We start from the raw sequence: 21,575 nt of genomic DNA on the forward strand, positions 1-21,575 counted from the left end.
GAACTCCCTTCCTAACAGCACTATGGGAGAACCTTCACCACACGGACTGCAGCGGTTCAAGAACGCGGCTCACCACCACCTTCTCAAGGGCAATTAGGGATGGGCAATAAATGCCGGCCTTGCCAGCGACGCCCACATCCCATGAACAAATATAAACAGTGACTACACTTCAAAAGTACTTAATTGGCTATAAAGTGCTTTGGGACGTCCTGAAAGACGCTATAGAAATTCAAGATTTTCTTTTATAGAAAATAAATAACTATCAAGGCGAAAGGCATAAGGGGAGATTTTCCTGGGTCTGGGCCCAGGCGCACGAACACCTGGGCCGAAGGAATATCGAAATATTGGGCAGGTTCCTTTGCAGACGTGTGCTTTGACCTACCGATTTTCCGATATTTACCACGCAATGCATCTGGCACAGACCCAGAAGAATCTCCCCCACAAAATAAAAGGTAAATTCACTGATCTCGCACTCTCAAATGGACAACTATTTCTTGACCCAAATGAAAAAAGGAATTGGCCTTGGGGACGGGGTGGGGAAAAAAAAAAGTCTTGTTTTAGGAACTCCGAGGTCTGCTATAAGGCAGAGTTCTCCTCATCTTTTTGAGGCCTACAAAAGCCATGGACCGGTGATTCAAATCAGGGTTAGTTCAAATCATTTAGGGTTTGGGTTTAGCTGTCACTTCAAAAAAAAATTCCACAGAGCCACACAAAATGTCCTCCACATGAATAAACCATACACAGGCATTCATTACACTAACCACTGGTTTATTAAGCAGAGAAGAATTAAAAATATACAATCCATGCACCTTCCAGTCATATCATACGTCAATATTAACCATTTGAATAGCTAATTGAGTCGTATAATCTATAGTGCACAGTTTCACTAAAGGAAAACTCTGCCTAAATAGAATTACCTTGGTCCAGTGCAGCAGGCCAGGGTCATATAGGTAACAAAGAATACAGCACTGTGAATAGGAAAAGAGGTGTTAAAGAGGCTGCAATCAGGGCTATTAAATGTTTACATAGAATTAAAAGGCCATTCGGCCCAACAGGTCTATGCCAGTGTTTATGCTCCACAGAAGCCTCCTCCCTTCCCTCTTCATCTAATCCTATCAACATAACCTTCTATTCCTTTCTCCCTCATGTACTTATCTAGCTTCCCCTTAAAGGTAGTGCACCGTCTTCTCTATGGGGCATGCACATAGGTGGAACATAAGCATTTACACTCACACAGAGACACACAAAGTATACAAACATGCAGATACGCGCACACGCTACACAGGTATGGAGACACATTTTCACACATATTGATGACATAGGAATTGAGACACAAATAATTCACACTTACTATGAAGCCCAATACCAGCCAGGATGTGCCTGGATGTAAATCTTGACAGGGTCGCTAAACAGGAAAGAAATAAAATTTCAGAGCGAAATTAGCCACAACCTGGAATGGAAATACAGGAGACATTCGTGCTTTAATTGTAGGATAACCGGTCTCATGGTCCAAGGGAAGACCGCCCCCCCCCCCCGCCCGCCTCGACCTGGCAGAGAGTGGGATGAGAAGGTCTCTCTCACTGGCACTGCTCAGTCAGTCACAAAGTCAGGACAAAATTAGCTGTGAGTTCATGGCATCACTAACTCATGCTGGAAGACCATCAACTCGGTGAAAGACGCCCTTTGGTCTGCCCGAAACCTGCTGGTCTTCCAGTGCAAGGAGCTGTCCTCGACCGAGTGTTGCAGACTGGCACATCCAGGACTACGTGCTCAGGGACGCACTGAGGATGGGTGCGGCCGCCGCAAAGGCTCTGTGGGGAAAGGCAACTGTTTAGAGCCTTCCCGCCAATGTATACCGAGGGGCTGCAATCAGGGAAAAACCCCCTCGGGCAGAATGTAAAATTCAAATTGATGTATCTGTAATGAATCTGTAATCAGTAATCTGTATTGAGTGTAATGCAATGAGACACCCCAGAGTGTCATGAACTGTAATTATGTACAATGTGTTTCATTGAACTGTACTTGATGTAACCTGCAAATTGTATAATCTGTATTGTATACGATTCGAATGTGATATGACAACTGTATGTATTGCTACAAATTTTATGAATAAAGTATATTTTTTGAAAAAAAACTCACTAACTCAGGAGCAAACTGTGTGCCCTTTGTGGAGGTGGAAGCTTTAAAAAGTGTGGGTGGGGGGAAAAGTAGCAAATTGACAAAGAAGGTCATTGTCAGCTGAACTCTCACCTCTGGGACAAAAGGAAGTTGGTTCGAGCCCAACTCCAATGCAGTATTAAGGGAGTGCAACATTGACTGAAGTGCTGCCCTTTAAATTGAGGTCCTATCTTTCAAGTGAACGTTAAAGATCCCATTGCACTTTCCTAAGAAGAGCAGGTGAGTTCTCCTGGGTCAACATTGCTCCATTGACCAACACCACAGAAAAAAAGATTAACTGATTGTTCATCTCATTGCTGTTTGTGGGATCTTGCTGTGCACAAAATGGCAGCGGGTAATTCACTACGTGAAATGCTTTGAGACATTTTTACATCATAACCCAGTACGTAAATGCAAGTATGGTTATTATTTTTGAAAACTGACCCTTTGTAATCAGACGAAGTCTAAACCTTTGATGATTAAATAAATGCCATATTTCTTGACATGAATATATTCTCAGTGATCCCAGCTAAATAGTCAGTGAATCTCATTGAAACACTTTCCCTGCACAACTTGAGTCTTGCACAGGGAGTGTAATCAAGGGTGGGCCCAATGAATCCAGAGCATGCAGCCCTTGAAGACCTGCTGGTCAAAATTAAAAGGCTGCAGCAGCTTAAAGGTAAGTGGCCACATATATTATGAAGATTAAAAAGGCCAAAAATTGTTGGATGGGAAGAATTGACTGGTGAGGCCAAAAGGAGGGACAGTCCAACGTGGAGGTGAGGAACGGAGTCTGTGGGCAGATGGCAGAATGGTGCTGTACCCAACCAGTATGATGGCTGGCGAAGGGAGCATGCCGCTTGGGATGCTCCCTTCGCCATGAGGCGGGTGCAAGGAGGGTGGCCCTGTTCGCCACTACAGGGATGCCTCCCCAGAGGATGGTAGTGCACCAGGAGGTGGTGAGCCAGACTCAACACTGCCCACAGATGGCACACTTTAAGTATCAATACCATGCGCCAGGTAGGTGGCCCAAGACTACATGCCACAAAGCATTGCGTGTCAAACTGTTCAACATGTACTGCTAGTCCAAACCAAGCCCTCACGCAACCTTACAGCTCGGTCATTGCATCTCATGCACACCCATACTTCAGCAGGGCAAACATTCAAGATGCAACTTACAATTGAAAGCCGTGCCACACTCAACATCTTCCAAGGGCTTCACATTGTAGCACAAACATGGTTGCTTACCAACACCCAGGATAGGCTTCAGGTTGAACACATCCCAATCGTCAGTAATCCCCGTACTTTGGGTAACGAAGCAGCAACGCGACATTGGGCAGCTGTGTCGTGCGATTCAGTGAAAGTGCCGGCCATACTGCCTGACGCATCAGTCACCTGTTTGGTCCAAGTGTCGGCAGAACATTACCTGATATTGCAGTGCTAGCTGGGATCGAGCCACAGGCATAATGGTTCAGGACAGTGGTGAGCATGCCAACCACTGGCAGAAGCTATCCCATGTTGCAAATTGGCTGGTGCCCTTTCTGCAGATGGCAAAGCTCTGCCCTGCTGACTCAGAGCAAGCCGAGACAGTTACCCCTTTTGCTCTTTGGCATATGCACATGCCACAGTTTGCAGATAGAGTCTGGTGCCTGCAGGTCTCCCTGGCTTGCCGTCTTTCATTATTTAATCACCTCAACCATAAAATACTGTACTTGAGGCCCTTTAAGGTAAGCTGGTTGCTAAGGAGTTAAACAAAACTCAAAATTTTCTCAGAAAAATTGCACAAATATGGAAAAAAAATGCCAAAGAACCACTGAAAAGCTTCAGTTACAACAAGAAACAAAGTCAAATTAAGAGTGACTTCCCCCATGGTGCCTCCCTCGCTCCCATTCCAAATGGACGCAAGAGGAAAAAAAAAGAGGAAACACAAATAGCGCGGGATTGTGCAAGGCGTTTATTTAACCACTTTTTGCGTCAGGTCTGAGGCCTAAATGAGGCAAGTGCACAAAATGGGCGCAGCTGGCGAAATGCAGAAAAGCGCTGAATTGCAGGCCTGACCGAGATTGGCGCAGGTTCTGCTCTCCCGATTCTCTGCTCCCTCGGTGCACGGGACCGTGTCTGCCTGCTGAATATTGTCAAGCTAAACCAGGAAAGAATACTGACCAGATCATTTAACACGACTTGAGACAAGACGGAGAATTCAACTTTCAGGTTATTGTCAGGTGTGCTCTCCCGTAGCGGAGATACACCTGTGGTGCTTCACGTTGTCAGCTCACATTCTCCGTTGTGTTGGTGTGGGGGTGGGGAAAGAGAGGAAATATCAGACAGTAGCTCATGGTGTGGGAGGGGAGGGAAAAATTGGAGGGCAAGTTGTGCCAGGCTGAAGTCAAGCACCTTCTAGCAACCAGCTCTAGACTGGCATTGGTAGAGGTTTGGGAGCAGGTCAAGTATGTGCCTTCTCCGTATGGCAGTCAGGAAATCCAAAAGAAAGGGTGGGGGGGGTGGTGAACAATGTAATAATGTGGCCAATAAGTACTTGGTGGTACACTCTTCTTTCTCCTCTGGAGCTTGCGTTTGAATCCAGACCACATATAAAGTAACGAAGGTCTCCTATCTCCAGCGGCCCAATGTCAAATGAGCTTGGGTAGTCTTAACCCAGTTCTAAGTGGGTTCAGGCCCACAAACTGAGTTGCTCCAATTTGGCACTTCATCATCACAGATGCCACAAGAACATGCATGCTATCCTGCTCGCCCCTCTGCCAGCTCCCACAGCTACCCGCCCATTGTTCCTCATTCATTCAGTAGGGGACACTTTGCTGACATTGTAGTTGAGGCACATCGTTGGAGATGGGCAGAGGGAGGTTTACTCATCACCTCGTCACGACACTGGGTACCTGAAATAGAAAAGTGTTCCATCCCCCAGTGCTAACACCCTTTAGTTTGACGATTCCACAAAAAAAATTAAACACAGAGAGAAAAAAAATTCTACTATCAATGATTAAGTCTAGAATCCAATTCAAAACCACAATAAATACATCTCCTCGTTCACTATTGCCCTAGCAGATCCTTCAATATTCCACAGTTACATTGCAGTGACACAGTGAAGTCAGTCAACAGACTGGCTTAACCAAAAACCATCACTGTTAAGACAGAAGCAATAACCTCCTACCAGAATGTGAACAGGGCAATAACTCCAGCTGTGAAGGAGAGCTGAATCATCAGGATAACATAGACCTGCAAACAGGGAAGAACAAGCCATTAGCCACTAGCACAGGATAACAAAACAGCAAAGGAACCAGGGCCTTGAAATAACGCTGTGTGATATTAGTCGACAAACACTTAAAACGCACTTGCACAAATTTCCTTTGTTTGCTATTTTAGCAGAGGCGTTACCTCAGTTAAAATAAACGGGTTAACACCTGCAGAAAAACAGCTGTCCACGGCCCTGTGAAGCGTTTGTACAACAGCACAGTGTTATTTCAAACCAACTCTGATGCCCTCAGCGGCCTGGAATTTCCTCTGCAGGCACAACCCGGAAGTTAGACCCAAAAATGCGCCCATTCTGCCGATGTCAAGTTACATTCAAAATTTCCTGCGTATCTCATTGGAATACGCCCAAATGTAAATGGAGCGTAAATCAGCCTAAACCAAGGAAACTGCCAAACTCACACCTGATATTTCTCGTCTAAGTATGAAAATTTAAGTTTCGACTCATTTAACCATCCTTCATGCCCAACAGGCATAGCATGTTTAAGAACTTACAATTGGGGAAGCTTTTCAGTTTTTAAAGTGACTGATGCCATAATATTGCATTCAAAAAAGAACAGAAAATACAGAGCTGGTCTCAGTGAGGATAAATTTAAAAAATAACACAAAAAAATTGCAATAAAAGACCAGAAAAATGACTGTTTCCTGCTGCATCTGAAAATCTGGTCGTAATTTGAAGAGAAACTCATATGTGGGCCTTTGGAACTTGAGGGCGGGGATAGTGTTATGGGCAGAGTTACGTTCGGGCAGAGAGAGATCGATGGACAGCCTCAAAAGATCCAGGAGATTCGGGCGTGTTGTACTGCCATCGTAACTCACTAACGCTCAAAATTCCGCAATCTTTAAGGGCGTGAAATTGATTTGCGCGTGCCTCTGGGCGCAAATATGGAGGAAATTCAAGGCTGTTATACATTCCTCTGGGTGCTATTTTAATACATCTATTAACCAGTTTCTTTCAAATCAGTTAACATGCTAAAATAGGAGCCATAGGAGTGCATAAAGCATTCACCCGCTATCAGTTGCAACCATTTTTAGGCTGTGCCCATTCAATGATGAACCCAGCTTTACAGTGTGCTTGGAGTGAGGAATTTGTAAAAAGAAAACTACGGAAATTACATTATGTAGAATCTACTGCGCAGAAAAAGGCCATTCGGCCCAACTGGTCTATGCTGGTGTTTATGTTCCACACAAACCTCCTTCCTCCCTCCCTACTTCATCTGCGAAATGAAACACAAAGAAAGCGGGGGGGGGGGGGGGGGGGGGGGGGGAAAGAAAGGACCGAACTATGCAAGGTGGGGGGGGGGGGGGAGAAAGGGACAGAAAGAAAACAGGAGAGTAGAAAGAATGACAAGAAAGAAATAGGAAGAGAGAAAGGGCAACAAACAAGAGCAAGTTGGACTTCTTGTTGCATTTGACAATGCTCCCACCAGTGACTCCGCCTCTGCTGTGGAACCAATTACCTTTCTGATGAACACCCGTCGGACATTCTTATCATCCCAGCTGAACGAAGAAAACATCTCACTCTCCCCAGAAAAGCCTCCGCTTCCATAACTAGGGCTGCGACCTAAACAAAGCGAGATATGGAAAGCATCCATCAGTCCAGGACCAAGATAAACACCTTTACAAAACAAGACCGCCACGTCAACCATGGCTCAGTGGGTAGCACTCTTGCCTCTGAGTCAGAAGGTCGCAGGTTCAAGCCCGGGACTCGAGCACAAAGTCCAGGCTGACACTCTAGTGCAGTACTGAGGGAGTGCTGCACTGTCAGAGGTCAGTCTTTTCAGATAAAACATTAAACCAAGGCCCTGTCTACCCTCTCAGGTGGACTATAAAAGATGCCACGGCATTATTTGAAGAACAGGGGCGTTCTCCTCAGTATCCTAGCCAATATTTATCCCTCAACCAACATCACTTAAAAAAAAATCTGGTCATTATCACATTGCTGTTTATGGGATCTTGCTGTGCACAAATTGGCTGCTGCATTTCCTGCCTAACAACAGTGACTACAGTTCAAAAGTACTTCATTGGCTGTAAAGCACTTTGGGACGTCCTGAGATCGTGAAAGGAGCTATATAAATGCGCGTATCTTTCTTTCTTTTTACAGTCCAATCCAATGCGATTTAGATAAGTTGGGTGAGTGGGCAAGAACATGGCAGATGCAGTATAACGTGGATAAATGTGAGGTTATCCACTTTGGTTGTGAAAACAGAAAGGCAGATTATTATCTGAATGGTGATAGATTGGGAAAAGGGGAGGTGCAACGAGACCTGGGTGTCCTTGTACACCAGTTGCTGAAAGCGAGCATTCAGGTGCAGCAAGCAGTTAGGAAGGCGAATGGTATGTTGGCCTTCATTGCAAGAGGATTTGAGTACAGGAGCAGGGAAGTCTTACTGCAGTTATACAGGGCCTTGGTGAGACCACATCTGGAGTATTGTGTGCAGTTTCGGTCTCCTTATCTGAGGAAGGATGTCCTTTCCATGGAGGGAGTGCAACAAAGGTTTACCAGACTGATTCCTGGGATGGCAGGACTGACGTACGAGGAGAGATTGGGTCGACTAGTCCTATATTCACTAGAGTTTAGAAGAGAGGTGATCTCATCGAAACATATAAAATTCTAACAGGACTAGACAGACTAGATGCAGGGAGGATGTTCCCGATGGCTGGGGAGTCCAGAACCAGGGGTCACAGTCTCAGGATACGGGGTATGCGATTTGGAACTGAGATGAGGAGAAATTTCTTCACTCAGAGGGTGGTGAACCTGTGGAATTCTCTACCACAGAAGGCAGTGGAGGCCAAGTCATTAGATGTATTCAAGAAGGAGATAGATATATTTCTTAATGCTAAAGGGATCAAGGGATATGGGGAAAAAGCAGGAACAGGGTACTGAGTGAGATGATCAGCCATGATCATTTTGAATGGTGGAGCAGGCCCGAAGGGCCGAATGGCCTACTCTTGCCCCTATTTTCTATGTTTCTAAACATTTAACATTTTAGGTGAACTCTTGCAGTCGTCAAGCTGGGGAACAGAGCACTCATCTGCTTCGTACCATCTTTGGGTTTAGAATCCAACCCAATAACATCCCCAGAAAAGGTAGGATAGTCCTGTGCACCACCGTCCAAAATACCCCCCTCCATGGCCAACCCGATCCTACTATACTAATATGCAGAATTATGCCAAAAGACTCATTTTTCAGCACACGCTCCTGTGAAACCTACGGCAGGAAAATAGACAACTGCATCAGTATGTAAACCAGTGGACCATTTTTCTTTAAAAATTGATTCCGAATATTTTCCAACCTACTGATTAATAACTCAAACACTACGTTCCGGCACTTTTCGAAAGCACTGCATCAAACAGTCCCTTTAATTATGTCAACTATAAGGATCTCCTGTTACTTACTCAACACTTCATTAACCAGAATATCATGCTTGTGCTTGTCCAGGGACTGGCTGAGGATATGTTTCCCACCGCAAGAGCCAGAGCAGACCCATTGTGGTTTTCTTATTAATCTTTTCAAACCATCACACCAGTACTGGATATCCGTCTGGAACCAGTTGTAAATCTCCCCGTTTCGCTTCTTTATACAACATATGCTGCCAATAACTGGGAAATTAATTAATTAACTTGCATTTCTATAGCGCCTTTCACGACCTCAGGACGTCCCAAAGAGCTTTGCAGCCAATTAAGTACTTTTGAAGTGTAGTCACTGTTGTAATGTAGGAAACGCTGCAGCCAATTTTCGCACAGCAAGATCCCACAAACAGCAATGAGATAGATTACAAGTTAATCTGTTTTAGTGATGCAGGTTGAGGGATGAATATGGGACCAGATTTTGCTGTCAAAATAATAAGGCATGGTGATTACAGACTGCCTTTGCAACTGCAGTCTGTAATCACCATGTATTGTTTATATTGCGTAGGCTTTGAGGAGTTCCTGACATTTACCTGAGGAAGGAGGAAGCCTCTGAAAGCTTGTAGATTTCAAATAAAATCGTTGGACTATAACTTGGTGTTGTAAAATTGTTTACAATTGTCAACCCCAGTCCATCACCGGCATCTCCACAAAATAATAAGGCTAATGGCACTTGCTGTTATTTATGTGTAAATGGTACAGCAACTTCAGAGGAGGGGCAGATGTGCGGTTAAATGCGACTATCCAAAAGTTGCTGCCCAAGTTGCGCCACTCCGCCATTAGCTTAGCGAAAAGGACATCTCGCTGTCTGACTCACCCTTGACGTGCATTGAATGTCGTGAAGTTCCTGTATTAGCACCGTAAATATGAACTTTTCTGTGCTGAGTTTAGTTAAGTCAAGTCATTACAAGTGTAAGTACAGTTTTAATGACTGCCAATCAACCTTTCTGACACCGAAAATTAACTATTATAAGTGTGGAGTCTCGTTCCTTCAGGTTGTGAATTGCTTTAGGAGATTTTAAAAATGTCAAATTTTTACAATGATGTGGAGATGCCGGTGATGGACTGGGGTGGACAAATGTAAGGAGTCTTACAACACCAGGTTATAGTCCAACAGTTTTATTTGAAATCACAAGCTTTCGGAGGCTTCCTCCTTCGTCCTGACGAAGGAGGAAGCCTCCGAAAGCTTGTGATTTCAAATAAAGCTGTTGGACTATAACCTGGTGTTGTAAGACTCCTTACATTTTAAAAAAATCTTACTTTACCTTTGTCTCTTTTTTCTCTCTCTCGAACCAATCTTTCTTTCCCTCTCTCCCTGTACCTGATTCGACATTGAAATCGCCCCCTTTAATTCACCCTCCTTCTCAGTCCTTCTGCTGTGCATTTCCCAATCCTTCAATCTCATTCGTTAAGGAGATACCCAGTTGCTTGCCCTGTTCACTCAGGTCCCAGATGCCCTGTTTCCCCTCGCTGCTCTGTTATCAGCTCGCACTTCCAGAAAATTAGTGGGCAAAAATGTTTTGAGCTGAAGGGTGTAGGGGCAAGTCTGACTAACGGCAGACGCTGCTGCAGCAATTACTGTTCACAAAGCAGTGAACATCTCCCCTCAGTGGCTACCATTTGCTTCTGCAATAATATGCCATTTGGTATCAAAACTGGTTGCAGTGCCACCCTGTGGCAAACAGTATGGTCACAGTGCCCATCGTGTATGGGATTTATTTTCGTGCAAGTCTGGGGGCATTTTACAGCTCTACACCATTATTGGCAATAGAGCTGTGGCTGCTCATTCTTCCACTGACTCCGCCTCCCCCCATTGCAGATTGACCCAATTTTCCAGGTACTAGGGTTCACTGGGTTTCACTCTCTCCTCTGAGTCAGAAGGTCATGGGATTAAGTCCCACTCCAGAGACTTGAGCACATAATCCAGGTTGACACTCCCAGTGCAGTGCTGAGGGAGTGTTGCACTGTCGGAGGTGCCGTCTTTCGGATGAGACATTAAACAGGTGGGCGTAACAGATCCCATGCCGCTATTTCGGAGAAGAGCAGGGGAGTTCTCCCTGGTGTCCTGGCCAATATTTATCATCAACCAACATCACTAAAACAAATTACCTGGTCATTATCTAATTGCTGTTTGTGGGATCTTGCTGTGCACAAATTGGCTGCTGTATTTTCTACATTGCAACAGTGACTACACTTCAAAAGTACTTCATTGGCTGTAAAGTGCCTTGGGATGTCCAAAGGACATGAAAGGCTCTATATAAATGCAAGTCTTTCTTTAGAGGAGGCCTAACCGGCAATCCTTAAAAAACTCACCTGAACATTAAAACTATGGGCCATTGCCAGCCAACCCAACTCCCACCCACCACCACCACCACCACCCCCCCCCACCCCCACCCCCACCCCCATCCCGATCGGTGCCTCCACTCCCGATGGCTACCTCGACCCCCCCCTCCCAGTCATCTCCCTCCTGATCGCTTGCCCTCCTTTCGATCATCCTCTCTAGGAAGTGTAAGACAATAGCATTTAAATATTTTATTAGCTTGTTCAAAAATAGCAGTCACAATGTCAATTAAAAGGATGCTTTTAAATAGAATTTTATCAGATTCTAGCAATATAATACAATGTTAGCCCTGAAAATTAGCTTTTAAATAGAGCTTTGTCAGATTGGAGAAAATTGCACACATGTATTGTACATATTTGTATATAAAAGTATTATATTGATAATTTAAACATAATTCATTAATTTTATTTTCATTCACTCAACAAAATATTTTGGAAACAAATGTTGCAATGAGAAAAGTGATATTAAACTATATTGATATGAATAATTTTTTTAAAACCCACTGAACCAACGAGGACAAAGTAAACGGGCAGACGGGCACAGACAAGTTAATAACTACAGTGGGGGCGCATTTTACTCTCCATTGAAAAAAGCGGCATTCTACCCAATTCTGTGGGTTCACCACTGCCCCCCCCTCAACTCCTGGTGAGATCAGTTAAAATTAACCCCGTGTTTCTGCTACACTTTTGCCGAAGTTATGGTAGCGGAACTGGGAGTGTCTCTGGGGGACTTTGCTCCCAGTATATACACAGAGCTTCCTTTTAGAAGCCTATCTCATGGTCATGTGCCCAGTAAGTAAGGGAAAACGGCGTTATTAACACACACTGTTACCATCTGTCAATATCACATATTAAATCCAGTTTCTCATGTGTAACGAATTTCCTGTCAGCTTTGAACACAACAGATTGCACTGTGGGTTATATTCAAAAGTCCAAGTCACTGCCATGGCAACCTGTCTTGCAAGACACTTCATGTTTGTTTACAACAAAAACTGTAAAGACCCAGCAGCTGACATGACATCACAATCACTGAAAATTCATTATTTTTTTCCTCAGAAAGAACGAACTTGCATTTATATAGCGCCTTTCACAAGCTCAGGATGTCCCAAAGTGCTTTATAGCCAATGAAGTACTTTTGAAGTGTCGTCACTGTTGTAATGTAGGAAACACGGCAGGCAATTTGCACACAGCAAGATCCCACAAACAGCAATGTGATAATGACCAGATAATCTGTTTTAGTGATGTTGGTTGAGGGATAAATATTGGCCCAGGACACTGGGGCGATCTCTCCTGCTCTTCTTCGAAATAGTGCCATGGGATCTTTTACGCAAGTGTTATTCTACGTCTTCTCTTCCTCACTTGGGCTCCCTGTGGCACAAACCGTTCCTACTCAAGGAGATGGGTAATGCAGATGGCTCCCATGCCTCTGTCAATGCTGTTCCGTGACTGATTGTTATTGTGCGAGTGTGAGACAGTGGCCTGGGGAGATGTTCTCCATCGTGCTCCTTCTGGGGGTAGCACCTGGTTTCTAATCAGCCTCTCCCAACCCCTGCACGCCCGAGATCCAGAACCCGACACATAGGGAACTGTTGGCAGGAGCCTACCCCCAAACTGCCACTTCATCAAACCATCAAGAAGGTTACCAACCCTCCAGGATTGCCCTGGAGTCTCCAGGAATTAAAGATCAATCTCCTGGACAATGCTACGAGGAACACCTGGGAGAAAAATCATAAGGGCTATAAAAAAAGTGTTTTTAAAAATTTTCTTTGAATGCTCCTGTTTATTAGTTATAAAATTATTGGACATGGGAAAAAAGGCTATTTGACTGACAGTCACAAATTATCCAATTGGGTAATGAAGAGTCTGTTTGCTTTACAATTGGCTGTGGAAAAGCGGAACACCGAGCCAGACATGTCTGATGGCCAATGGTGGGAGTGTGGGGGCGGGGCGGTTGGAGGCAGGTCATGTGATGAAACCTCCAGGAATACGTCCAACCAGAGTTGGCAACCCTGACCACCCTTATGACTATAATGTACAAAGATCAAGCATTCATGGTGCTGCAGTCCAACACGGTGGCCAGGCAGCAGAGCAAACTGGTATAGCAATGTGTTAGGTCACTGAGTTGTAGAGAGAGCATTTACACTCAAAATGACTTCCCCCTGTACCAATGGCACCTTATCCATCTCAACCAGATCATGGGGAAAGGGGGAAGGGTGTGAGGAGACTCTGGCTGCCTCCCCACAAGGAGTAGAAACAAAATCGAAGTGGGCACGCCATGCCAGCTAAATCTTGCAAGGGAACCTCCTAGCAACAGGCTTACAGAAGAGCAGAGGCCTGTGGGTAGGCCTCATGCCTCCACTCACAGCCAGGTCATGGTGCTCACCACTTGGGACACCAAACGTCCAAGGGGGAAAAAAACGAGCGTTAAAATAGAAGGTATAAACGAAGGTACGACGGCAATCTTTAAAAGGGTTCGCTAACGGTTCACTTACTTGGATCCACGTAGGCCCAGCTGGGGTGCATAGGTGCCGATGGCGATGGCGATGGCGAGTTATTCTTGACGCTCGCAGTTGCCTCCTCATAACTGGGTGGAGCAGTTGATGCAGACATGGGCTCTCTTTTCTCGGTGCCTCCCTGCTGACCTTCTTGATTTGGGGTTTTGTCAGGGGCAAAAAGCTGCAAAGAAAGAAAGGCAAAATACATCAGACTGGGTTTGGACTGTTGTATTGGCCGGGGGTTCTTGGAGCTGCACCAAGCTATCCTCCTCTTCATCCTATTTAGAGGTTTTTGGTTCGTTTCCCATGTTTATTGGGGCATTAATGAGTGTGGTGGAATCCACGATAGAATGGATTGCGCCCACTGATTCCCCTTCTGTGTAACCCAATCATGGTGTTGTCCTTCCCATATCAAATCCCCCTCCCTCCCACCTCGTGCTGAGGTACAGTCCCATAGACACCAGCAACCCCCCAGGCAACTTGTCCAAGTAGCCTGCCTTCAGTTGATGTTAATGAGCTAATCCAGGGGTTACTCGAGAGCGATTAGGAATAGGAACCTTGGCTGATATTTCCACTCCCTGACCCAGAGCCACAAGAACCATCTGTAATGCCCCCTCCCCCCACCATGGTCAAACCTGAGACCAACTAACGATGGTGTCGTGATTATGGTACTGATACTAGCAACCCAAGAGGTGGCGAGTTCAAATCCTGCTATAGCAAGTGAGATCAAACTCAATGAATCTAGTAATCTGTAGGCTGCCGCCAAGAACAAAATGGCCACGAAAGTTGGTGGATTGTTGTAAAAACCCAACTGGTTCACTAACGTCCTACAGAGATGAGAAACTACCAACCTTGCCTGGTCTGACCGACACACGACTCCAGTCCAGCACTGCCTGGCTGACTGTTAATGTCCACTGCAGTGGCCGAGCAAGCCCCCAGTTACGTTAAAAAAAAAAATCTAGAAGGCAGCCCACCAACTCCTTCTCAGGGATGGGTGTAATCCAACAACAAATACATTAAGATTAATGGCTGGCTCTGATATTTCCTCTCCATCCAGGTTTCTTTTACTGAGCCATTTAAAAAAATTATGTAAGATTGTTGGCAATGCTCAAAATACCAAAACGTGCAGGGATGTGCGTCAAAACATTTGCAGATGTTGAATTACCAATTCACAAAAACACCCCTGTGAAAACTCTGTATGGCGGGGAGTGATACGATGTAGAGTTTGCCCTGTAATTTCCCAACATAGTAAGTTCCTGTTCTCAGCTGTGCATCATGGAGAAGACAGTGAGAGGATTAAGTGCTATCCGACAGGTAGTGAGGGAGGGAAAGTCACCCAAGAATACGGTCGTGAATTCCCATCAGCGAAATGCAGGGTGGCATTAGTGGAGGCTGGAGGACAGGTTGCCTGCATAAAAAGTATCCCAAAAATACTCAACTGTCCCTCAGTACAACAGCCTTTTGTAGCAGTATGTCCAGTGAAAAATTTTGATCAACAATTTAATCTGCTTTTCATTTTTTTCTCCTGCAAACGACGCTTCAAACTGCAGCGGTTCGCACCCCAATAAGCATGGCCGGCTGTGCTTAAAACTGGGGATAACCTTTGACTCAGTCCCTGTAAACCTCAGCTTACACAGGGAGACGTGGAGACTATAAACAGGCAGAAGCACAGGCACGGCTCCAATGTGTGAGGCATGTACAACTAAAAGCTTTCTAAACTGGATAACTACTTATATTAAGTGTCAGCTGTGGCTCAGTGGGTAGCACTCTCGCCTCAGAGTCAGAAGGTCGTGGTTTCAAGTCCCACTCCAGCGACTTGGGCACAAAACGTAGGCTGATACTCCTAGCGCAGTACCGAGGGAGGGCAGCACTGTCGGACGAGCCATGAGACATTAATCATCTGCCCTCTCAGGTGGATGTAAAAGATCCCATGGCAATACCTTGAAGAGGGGTAGGGGGACATCTCACCAGTATCCTGGCCAATATTTACTACTCAACCAACATCACAAAGACAGAAATATACAGTTTACTAGAAGTAAAGGGAATTACGGGGAGCAGGCAGGAAATTGGACATAAATTTGAGGTTAGGATCAGATCAGCCATGATCTTATTGAATGGCGGAGCAGGCTCGAGGGGCCGATTGGCCTACTCCTGCTCCTATTTCTTATGATCTCATTGCTGTTTGTGGGACCTTGCTGCACACAAATTGGCTGCTGTGTTTCCTACATTACAACAGTGACTACACTTTGTTGCTTTGGGACATTCCGAGGTTGTGAAAGGTGCATCTAACTGCAAGTCTTTCGCTACAATAAATTACAGAGTCGGTGATCTGCATGCTGGTATGTTGATAAGAGGTGGGGACAGTATCTGGCATGGTCAGTCACACTCGAGGAAGGCCTACCTAGCTTATTTGCAACTTCTCCGTTCATGGGTTACAACGCCAGCCTTTCATCCGTGCAATAAACACCGCACCACCCTAATTGGCATCAGATGTCCTCGACTTACATCGACAGAACAGCGCAGATTAGAGAAAACAGAATCGTTCCCCTGCGCTCAATTTGTATCGCCTGCTAGATTTTTAAAATTATTCGTTCATGGGATGTGGGCGTCGCTGGCAAGGCCGGCATTTATTGCCCATCCCTAATTGCCCTCGAGAAGGTGGTGGTGAGCCGCCTTCTTGAACCGCTGCAGTCCGTGTGATGAAGGTTCTCCCACAGTGCTGTTAGGTAGGGAGCTCCAGGATTTTGACCCAGCGACGATGAAATGTTACAAATAGTGCATCAAGCTTACCTTTTAGGTTCTCTGCGAATTTCACTACCAAATATATATATAGCTCAAATTACTTTAAAAAATTTAAGCTTCAGAAAATCAGGAGCCATAAAGAGGTCTTGAAATCGTGGTTCTACTTTTCCTTCCTTTACATATTGAAAGAGTATTAACGTAGAGGATTAGGTAGTCTGTCAGATCATGTGATGCAGTCAATTCCCATTATCAGAGATTACTAACATGCTTACACTAATACCCAACTATCAGATCTCTCAACCTACTTCTGTGGCAATAATGGTGGGAGAGAAAAAAGATGGTGTGGACAACAATTGAAAACCATTGAACTAGATTCAGAATATTCTGGAATTTCAGCTATTGGTCCTGTACTTCTGCAGACTGCAGAGATTTCGATTTTTCCCCAGGTTAAACACAATGGGAAAATAAATAAATGCAGTGTACGTGCAATATTTTCTGTTTTCAGGACAACCTTGATGGAAAATGCACAGATAAGTCATAATTTTGAGTGGAACAAAGACTCTGGCAACTTGGCCCGGAAATGGGTTTTTCAAATTGTGATGTTTGTAGATTCTTGAAGCTAAACGGTGTGTTTATCATCAGAAAATCCATGGGAATCATTAGGAAGCTTATTAGGAAATAATCAGGAATCCATTCGGGAATCTATTAGAGACTCATTGGGAATCCATTGGAGAATCAATTATTAGGGAATAATCAGTCCTTGTAGCATACTCTGTCATTGATCTAGTTAATCTTATAATCCCCTGTCTCACTTAAAGCTGCCAGTTATATGGAGGATCAGCTTTCTCCATGAGGGCCCCCATTTTAAAGAGAGAATCAAATTGCAATCCAATGTTTGGTAGTTTGCCTTTAAACTAAAGCAACGACAGATTTAAGTATTTATTTTTATCTTAAACTTTCAGAATAATGAACTGACTGCATTCAGCATTTTTTTTAAAAATTCGTTCATGGGATGTGGGAGTCGCTGGTGAGGCCGGCATTTATTGCCCATCCCTAATTGCCCTTGAGAAGGTGGTGGTGAGCCGCCTTCTTGAACCGCTGCAGTCCGTGTGGTGAAGGTTCTCCCACAGTGCTGTTAGGAAGGGAGTTCCAGGATTTTGACCCAGCGACGATGAAGGAACGGCGATATATTTCCAAGTCGGGATGGTGTGTGACTTGGAGGGGAACGTGCAGGTGGTGTTGTTCCCATGTGCCTGCTGCTCTTGTCCTTCTAGGTGGTAGAGGTCGCGGGTTTGGGAGGTGCTGTCGAAGAAGCCTTGGCGAGTTGCTGCAGTGCATCCTGTGGATGGTACACACTACAGCCACTGTGCGCCGGTGGTGAAGGGAGTGAATGTTTAGGGTGGTGGATGTGGTGCCAATGAAGCGGGCTGCTTTGTCCTGGATGGTGTCGAGCTTCTTGAGTGTTGTTGGAGCTGCACTCATCCAGGCAAGTGGAGAGTATTCTATCACACTCCTGACTTGTGCCTTGTAGATGGTGGAAAGGCTTTGGGGAGTCAGGAGGTGAGTCACTCGCTGCAGAATACCCAGCCTCTGACCTGCTCTTGTAGCCACAGTATTTATATGGCTGGTCCAGTTAAGTTTCTGGTCAATGGTGACCCCCAGGATGTTGTTGGTGGTGGATTCGGCAATGGTAATGCCGTTAAATGTCAAGGAGAGGTGGTTAGACTCTCTCTTGTTGGAGATGGTCATTGCCTGGCACTTGTCTGCTGCGAATGTTACTTGCCACTTATCAGCCCAAGCCTGGATGTTGTCCAGGTCTTGCTGCATGCGGGCACGGACTGCTTCATTATCTGAGGGGTTGCGAATGGAACTGAACACTGTGCAATCATCAGTGAACATCCCCATTTCTGACCTTATGATGGAGGGAAGGTCATTGATGAAGCAGCTGAAAATGGTTGGGCCTAGGACACTGCCCTGAGGAACTTCTGCAGCAATGTCCTGGGGCTGAGATGATTGGCCTCCAACAACCACTGCTATCTTCCTTTGTGCTGGGTATGACTCCAGCCACTGGAGAGTTTTCCCCCTGATTCCCATTGACTTCAATTTTACTAGGGCTCCTTGGTGCCACACTCGGTCAAATGCTGCCTTGATGTCAAGGGCATTAAACTCACCGTAATATAACGGAGAAATCACGACAATGGTCGTCACACAAAAGGGCACCATGAGAACAGCTTTCGATGGCAGGGAGGAAGATTGTGAAAGAAAGTGGTTTTGGGACAGAATTTCAGAGGTCAGGATATAGCCACTGAACAACTTGCCTCTGTTAGTGGAGTGTAGGGAATGGGGAATAAGCAATAATCCGAGGTTACAGTACAGAGGGTGCACGCAGGGGTGTATTGCTGGAGAAGGGCAGCCAGGTAACGTGCAGTGACACCTTACCGGGATTTGAAAACGAGGAGGATCTATAGTTTCATAGAATGATACAGCACAGGAGGATGACATTCGGCCCATCGTGCCTGTGCCAGCTCTTTGAAAGAGCTATCCAGTTAGTCCCACTCCCCCTGCTCTTTCCCCAAAGCCCTGTGAATTTTTTCCCTTCAACTATTTATCCAAGTCCCTTTTGAAAGTTACTATTGAATCTGCTTCCACCGCCCTTTCAGGCAGTGCATTCCAGATCATAACAACTCGCTGCGTTAAAAAAATGTTTCTTCATGTCACCTCTGATTCTTTTGCCAATCACCTTAAATCTGTGTCCTCTGGTTACCGACCCTTCTGCCACTGGAAAGTTTCTCCTTATTTACTCTATCAAAACCGTTCATGATTTTGAACACCTCTATCAAATCTCCTCTTAACCCTTCTCCCACTAGTATCAGTGCGTCAGCTGTGGCTCAGAGTCAGAAGGCTCAAGCCCCACTGCAGCGACTTCAGCACGTAGTCCAGGCCGACACTCCAGTGCAGTACTGAGGGAGTGCGGCACTGTCGGAGGTGCCGTCTCTCGGAGGAGACATTAAACCGAAGCCCCATCTGCCTCTCAGGTGGAGGTAAAAGATCCCACGGCACTCTTTTGAAGAAGAGCAGGTGAGTTCTCCCAGTGTCCTGGCCAATGTTCATCCCTCAACCAACATCAATGAAACAGATTATCTGGTCATTATCTCATTGCTGATGTGGGATCTTGCTGTGCACAAATTGGCTGCTGCGTTTCCAACATTACAGCAGTGACTACATTTCAAAAGTACTTCATTGGCTGTAAAGCGCTTTGGGATGTCCTGAGGTCGTGAAAGGCGCTATAGAAATGCAAGTCTTTCTTTCTTTTCCCACACAAGCGTGTAACTTGAAGGAGTCTTATCTATATTGCCTTTTCACTTGTGTTAAGGAGGCTAGAATAGCTGTGTCGTTAAACGGTATTTGCCTGCCTTCTCTTGCTAGAGAGTGGGAGAATGAGTAGCATTGGATGGCCCAAATCAGCAGAAAGCACTAACAGCTGGGATAGAGTGGTATAATATAAAGAGTGGGTCTAATATAGAGGGAGAGAGGGGGGGGGGGGGGGGGGAAGAGGGAGAGAGGGGGGGGGGGGGGGAAGAGGGAGAGGGGGGGGGGGGGGGGGGAAGAGGGAGAGGGGGGGGGGGGGGGGGGAAAGAGGGAGGGGGGGGGGGGGGGGGGGAAAGAGGGAGAGGGGGGGGGGGGGGGGGGGGGGAAAGAGGGAGAGGGGGGGGGGGGGGGGGGGGAAAGAGGGAGAGGGGGGGGGGGGGGGAAGAGGGAGAGGGGGGGGGGGGGGGGGAAGAGGGAGAGGGGGGGGGGGGGGGGAAGAGGGAGAGGGGGGGGGGGGGGGGGAAGAGGGAGAGGGGGGGGGGGGGGGGGGAAGAGGGAGAGGGGGGGGGGGGGGGGGAAGAGGGAGAGGGGGGGGGGAAGAGGGAGAGGGGGGGGGGGAAAGAGGGAGAGGGGGGGGGGGGGAAGAGGGAGAGGGGGGGGGGGGGAAGAGGGAGAGGGGGGGGGGGGGAAGAGGGAGAGGGGGGGGGGGGAAGAGGGAGAGGGGGGGGGGGGGGGGGGGGAAGAGGGAGAGGGGGGGGGGGGGGGGAAGAGGGAGAGGGGGGGGGGGGGGGAAGAGGGAGAGGGGGGGGGGGAAGAGGGGGAGGGGGGGGGGAAGAGGGGAGGGGGGGGGAAGAGGGGGAGGGGGGGGGGGGGGGAAGAGGGGGAGGGGGGGGGGGGAAGAGGGGGAGGGGGGGGGGGGGAAGAGGGGGAGGGGGGGGGAAGAGGGGGAGGGGGGGGGGAAGAGGGGGAGGGGGGGGGGAGGGGGGGGGGGGGAAGAGGGAGAGGGGGGGGGGGGAAGAGGGAGAGGGGGGGGGGGGGGAAGAGGGAGAGGGGGGGGGGGGAAGAGGGGGGGGGGGAGGAGGGGGGGGGGGGGGGGAAGAGGGAGGGAGGGGGGGGGGGGAAGAGGGAGGAGGGGGGGGGGAAGAGGGGGGGGGGGGGAAGAGGGGGGGGGGGGGGAAGAGGGGGAGGGGGGGGGGAAGAGGGGGAGGGGGGGGGGGAAGAGGGGGAGGGGGGGGGGGGGGGAGGGAAGAGGGAGAGGGGGGGGGGGGAAGAGGGAGGGGGGGGGGGGAAGAGGGAGGGGGGGGGGGAAGAGGGAGGGGGGGGGGGGGAAGAGGGAGGGGGGGGGGGAAGAGGGAGAGGGGGGGGGGGAAGAGGGGGGGGGGGGAGAGGGAGGGGGGGGGGGGGGGAGAGTGGGGGGGGGGGGGAGAGGGGGGGGGGAGAGGGGGGGGGAGAGGGGGGGGGGGGGGGGAAGAGGGAGAGGGGGGGGGGGGAAGAGGGAGAGGGGGGGGGGGGAAGAGAGGGAGAGGGAGAGGGAGAGGGGGGGGGGGGAGGAGAGGGGGGGGGGGGGGAGGAGAGGGAGAGGGGGGGGGAGGAGAGGGAGAGGGGGGGGGGGAGGAGAGGGAGAGGGGGGGGGGGGGGGAAGAGAGGGAGAGGGAGAGGGAGAGGGGGAAAGAGGGAGGGGGGAGAGGGGGAAAGAGGGAGGGGGGAGAGGGGAGAGAGGGAGAGGGGAGGGGGAGAGGAGGGGGGGGGGAGTGGGGGGGGGAGAGGGGGGGGGGAGAGGGGGGGGGGGGAGAGGGGGGGGGGGAGAGGGGGGGGGGGGGAGAGGGGGGGGGGGAGAGGGGGGGGGGGGAGAAC

The 21,575-nt window shown here is 48.0% G+C and overlaps 1 protein-coding gene across 1 annotated transcript in view; it reads right to left on the reverse strand.

The window, feature by feature from the left end:
• LOC137306952 (protein lifeguard 2-like) overlaps positions 1-21,575 on the reverse strand; it is a 38,825-nt gene that overhangs the window by 12,135 nt on the left and 5,115 nt on the right. The window contains exons 2-6 of the mRNA XM_067976330.1: positions 13,668-13,851; positions 6,885-6,988; positions 5,327-5,391; positions 1,352-1,405; positions 918-968 (exon numbers count right to left, since the gene is read on the reverse strand). Coding sequence (XP_067832431.1) covers positions 918-968; positions 1,352-1,405; positions 5,327-5,391; positions 6,885-6,988; positions 13,668-13,851 — 458 coding nt within the window. The remainder of the gene's footprint in view (positions 1-917; positions 969-1,351; positions 1,406-5,326; positions 5,392-6,884; positions 6,989-13,667; positions 13,852-21,575) is intronic.

Source organism: Heptranchias perlo, chromosome X, assembly GCF_035084215.1.
Source record: "Heptranchias perlo isolate sHepPer1 chromosome X, sHepPer1.hap1, whole genome shotgun sequence".
NCBI classification, from domain to species: Eukaryota; Metazoa; Chordata; class Chondrichthyes; order Hexanchiformes; family Hexanchidae; genus Heptranchias; species Heptranchias perlo.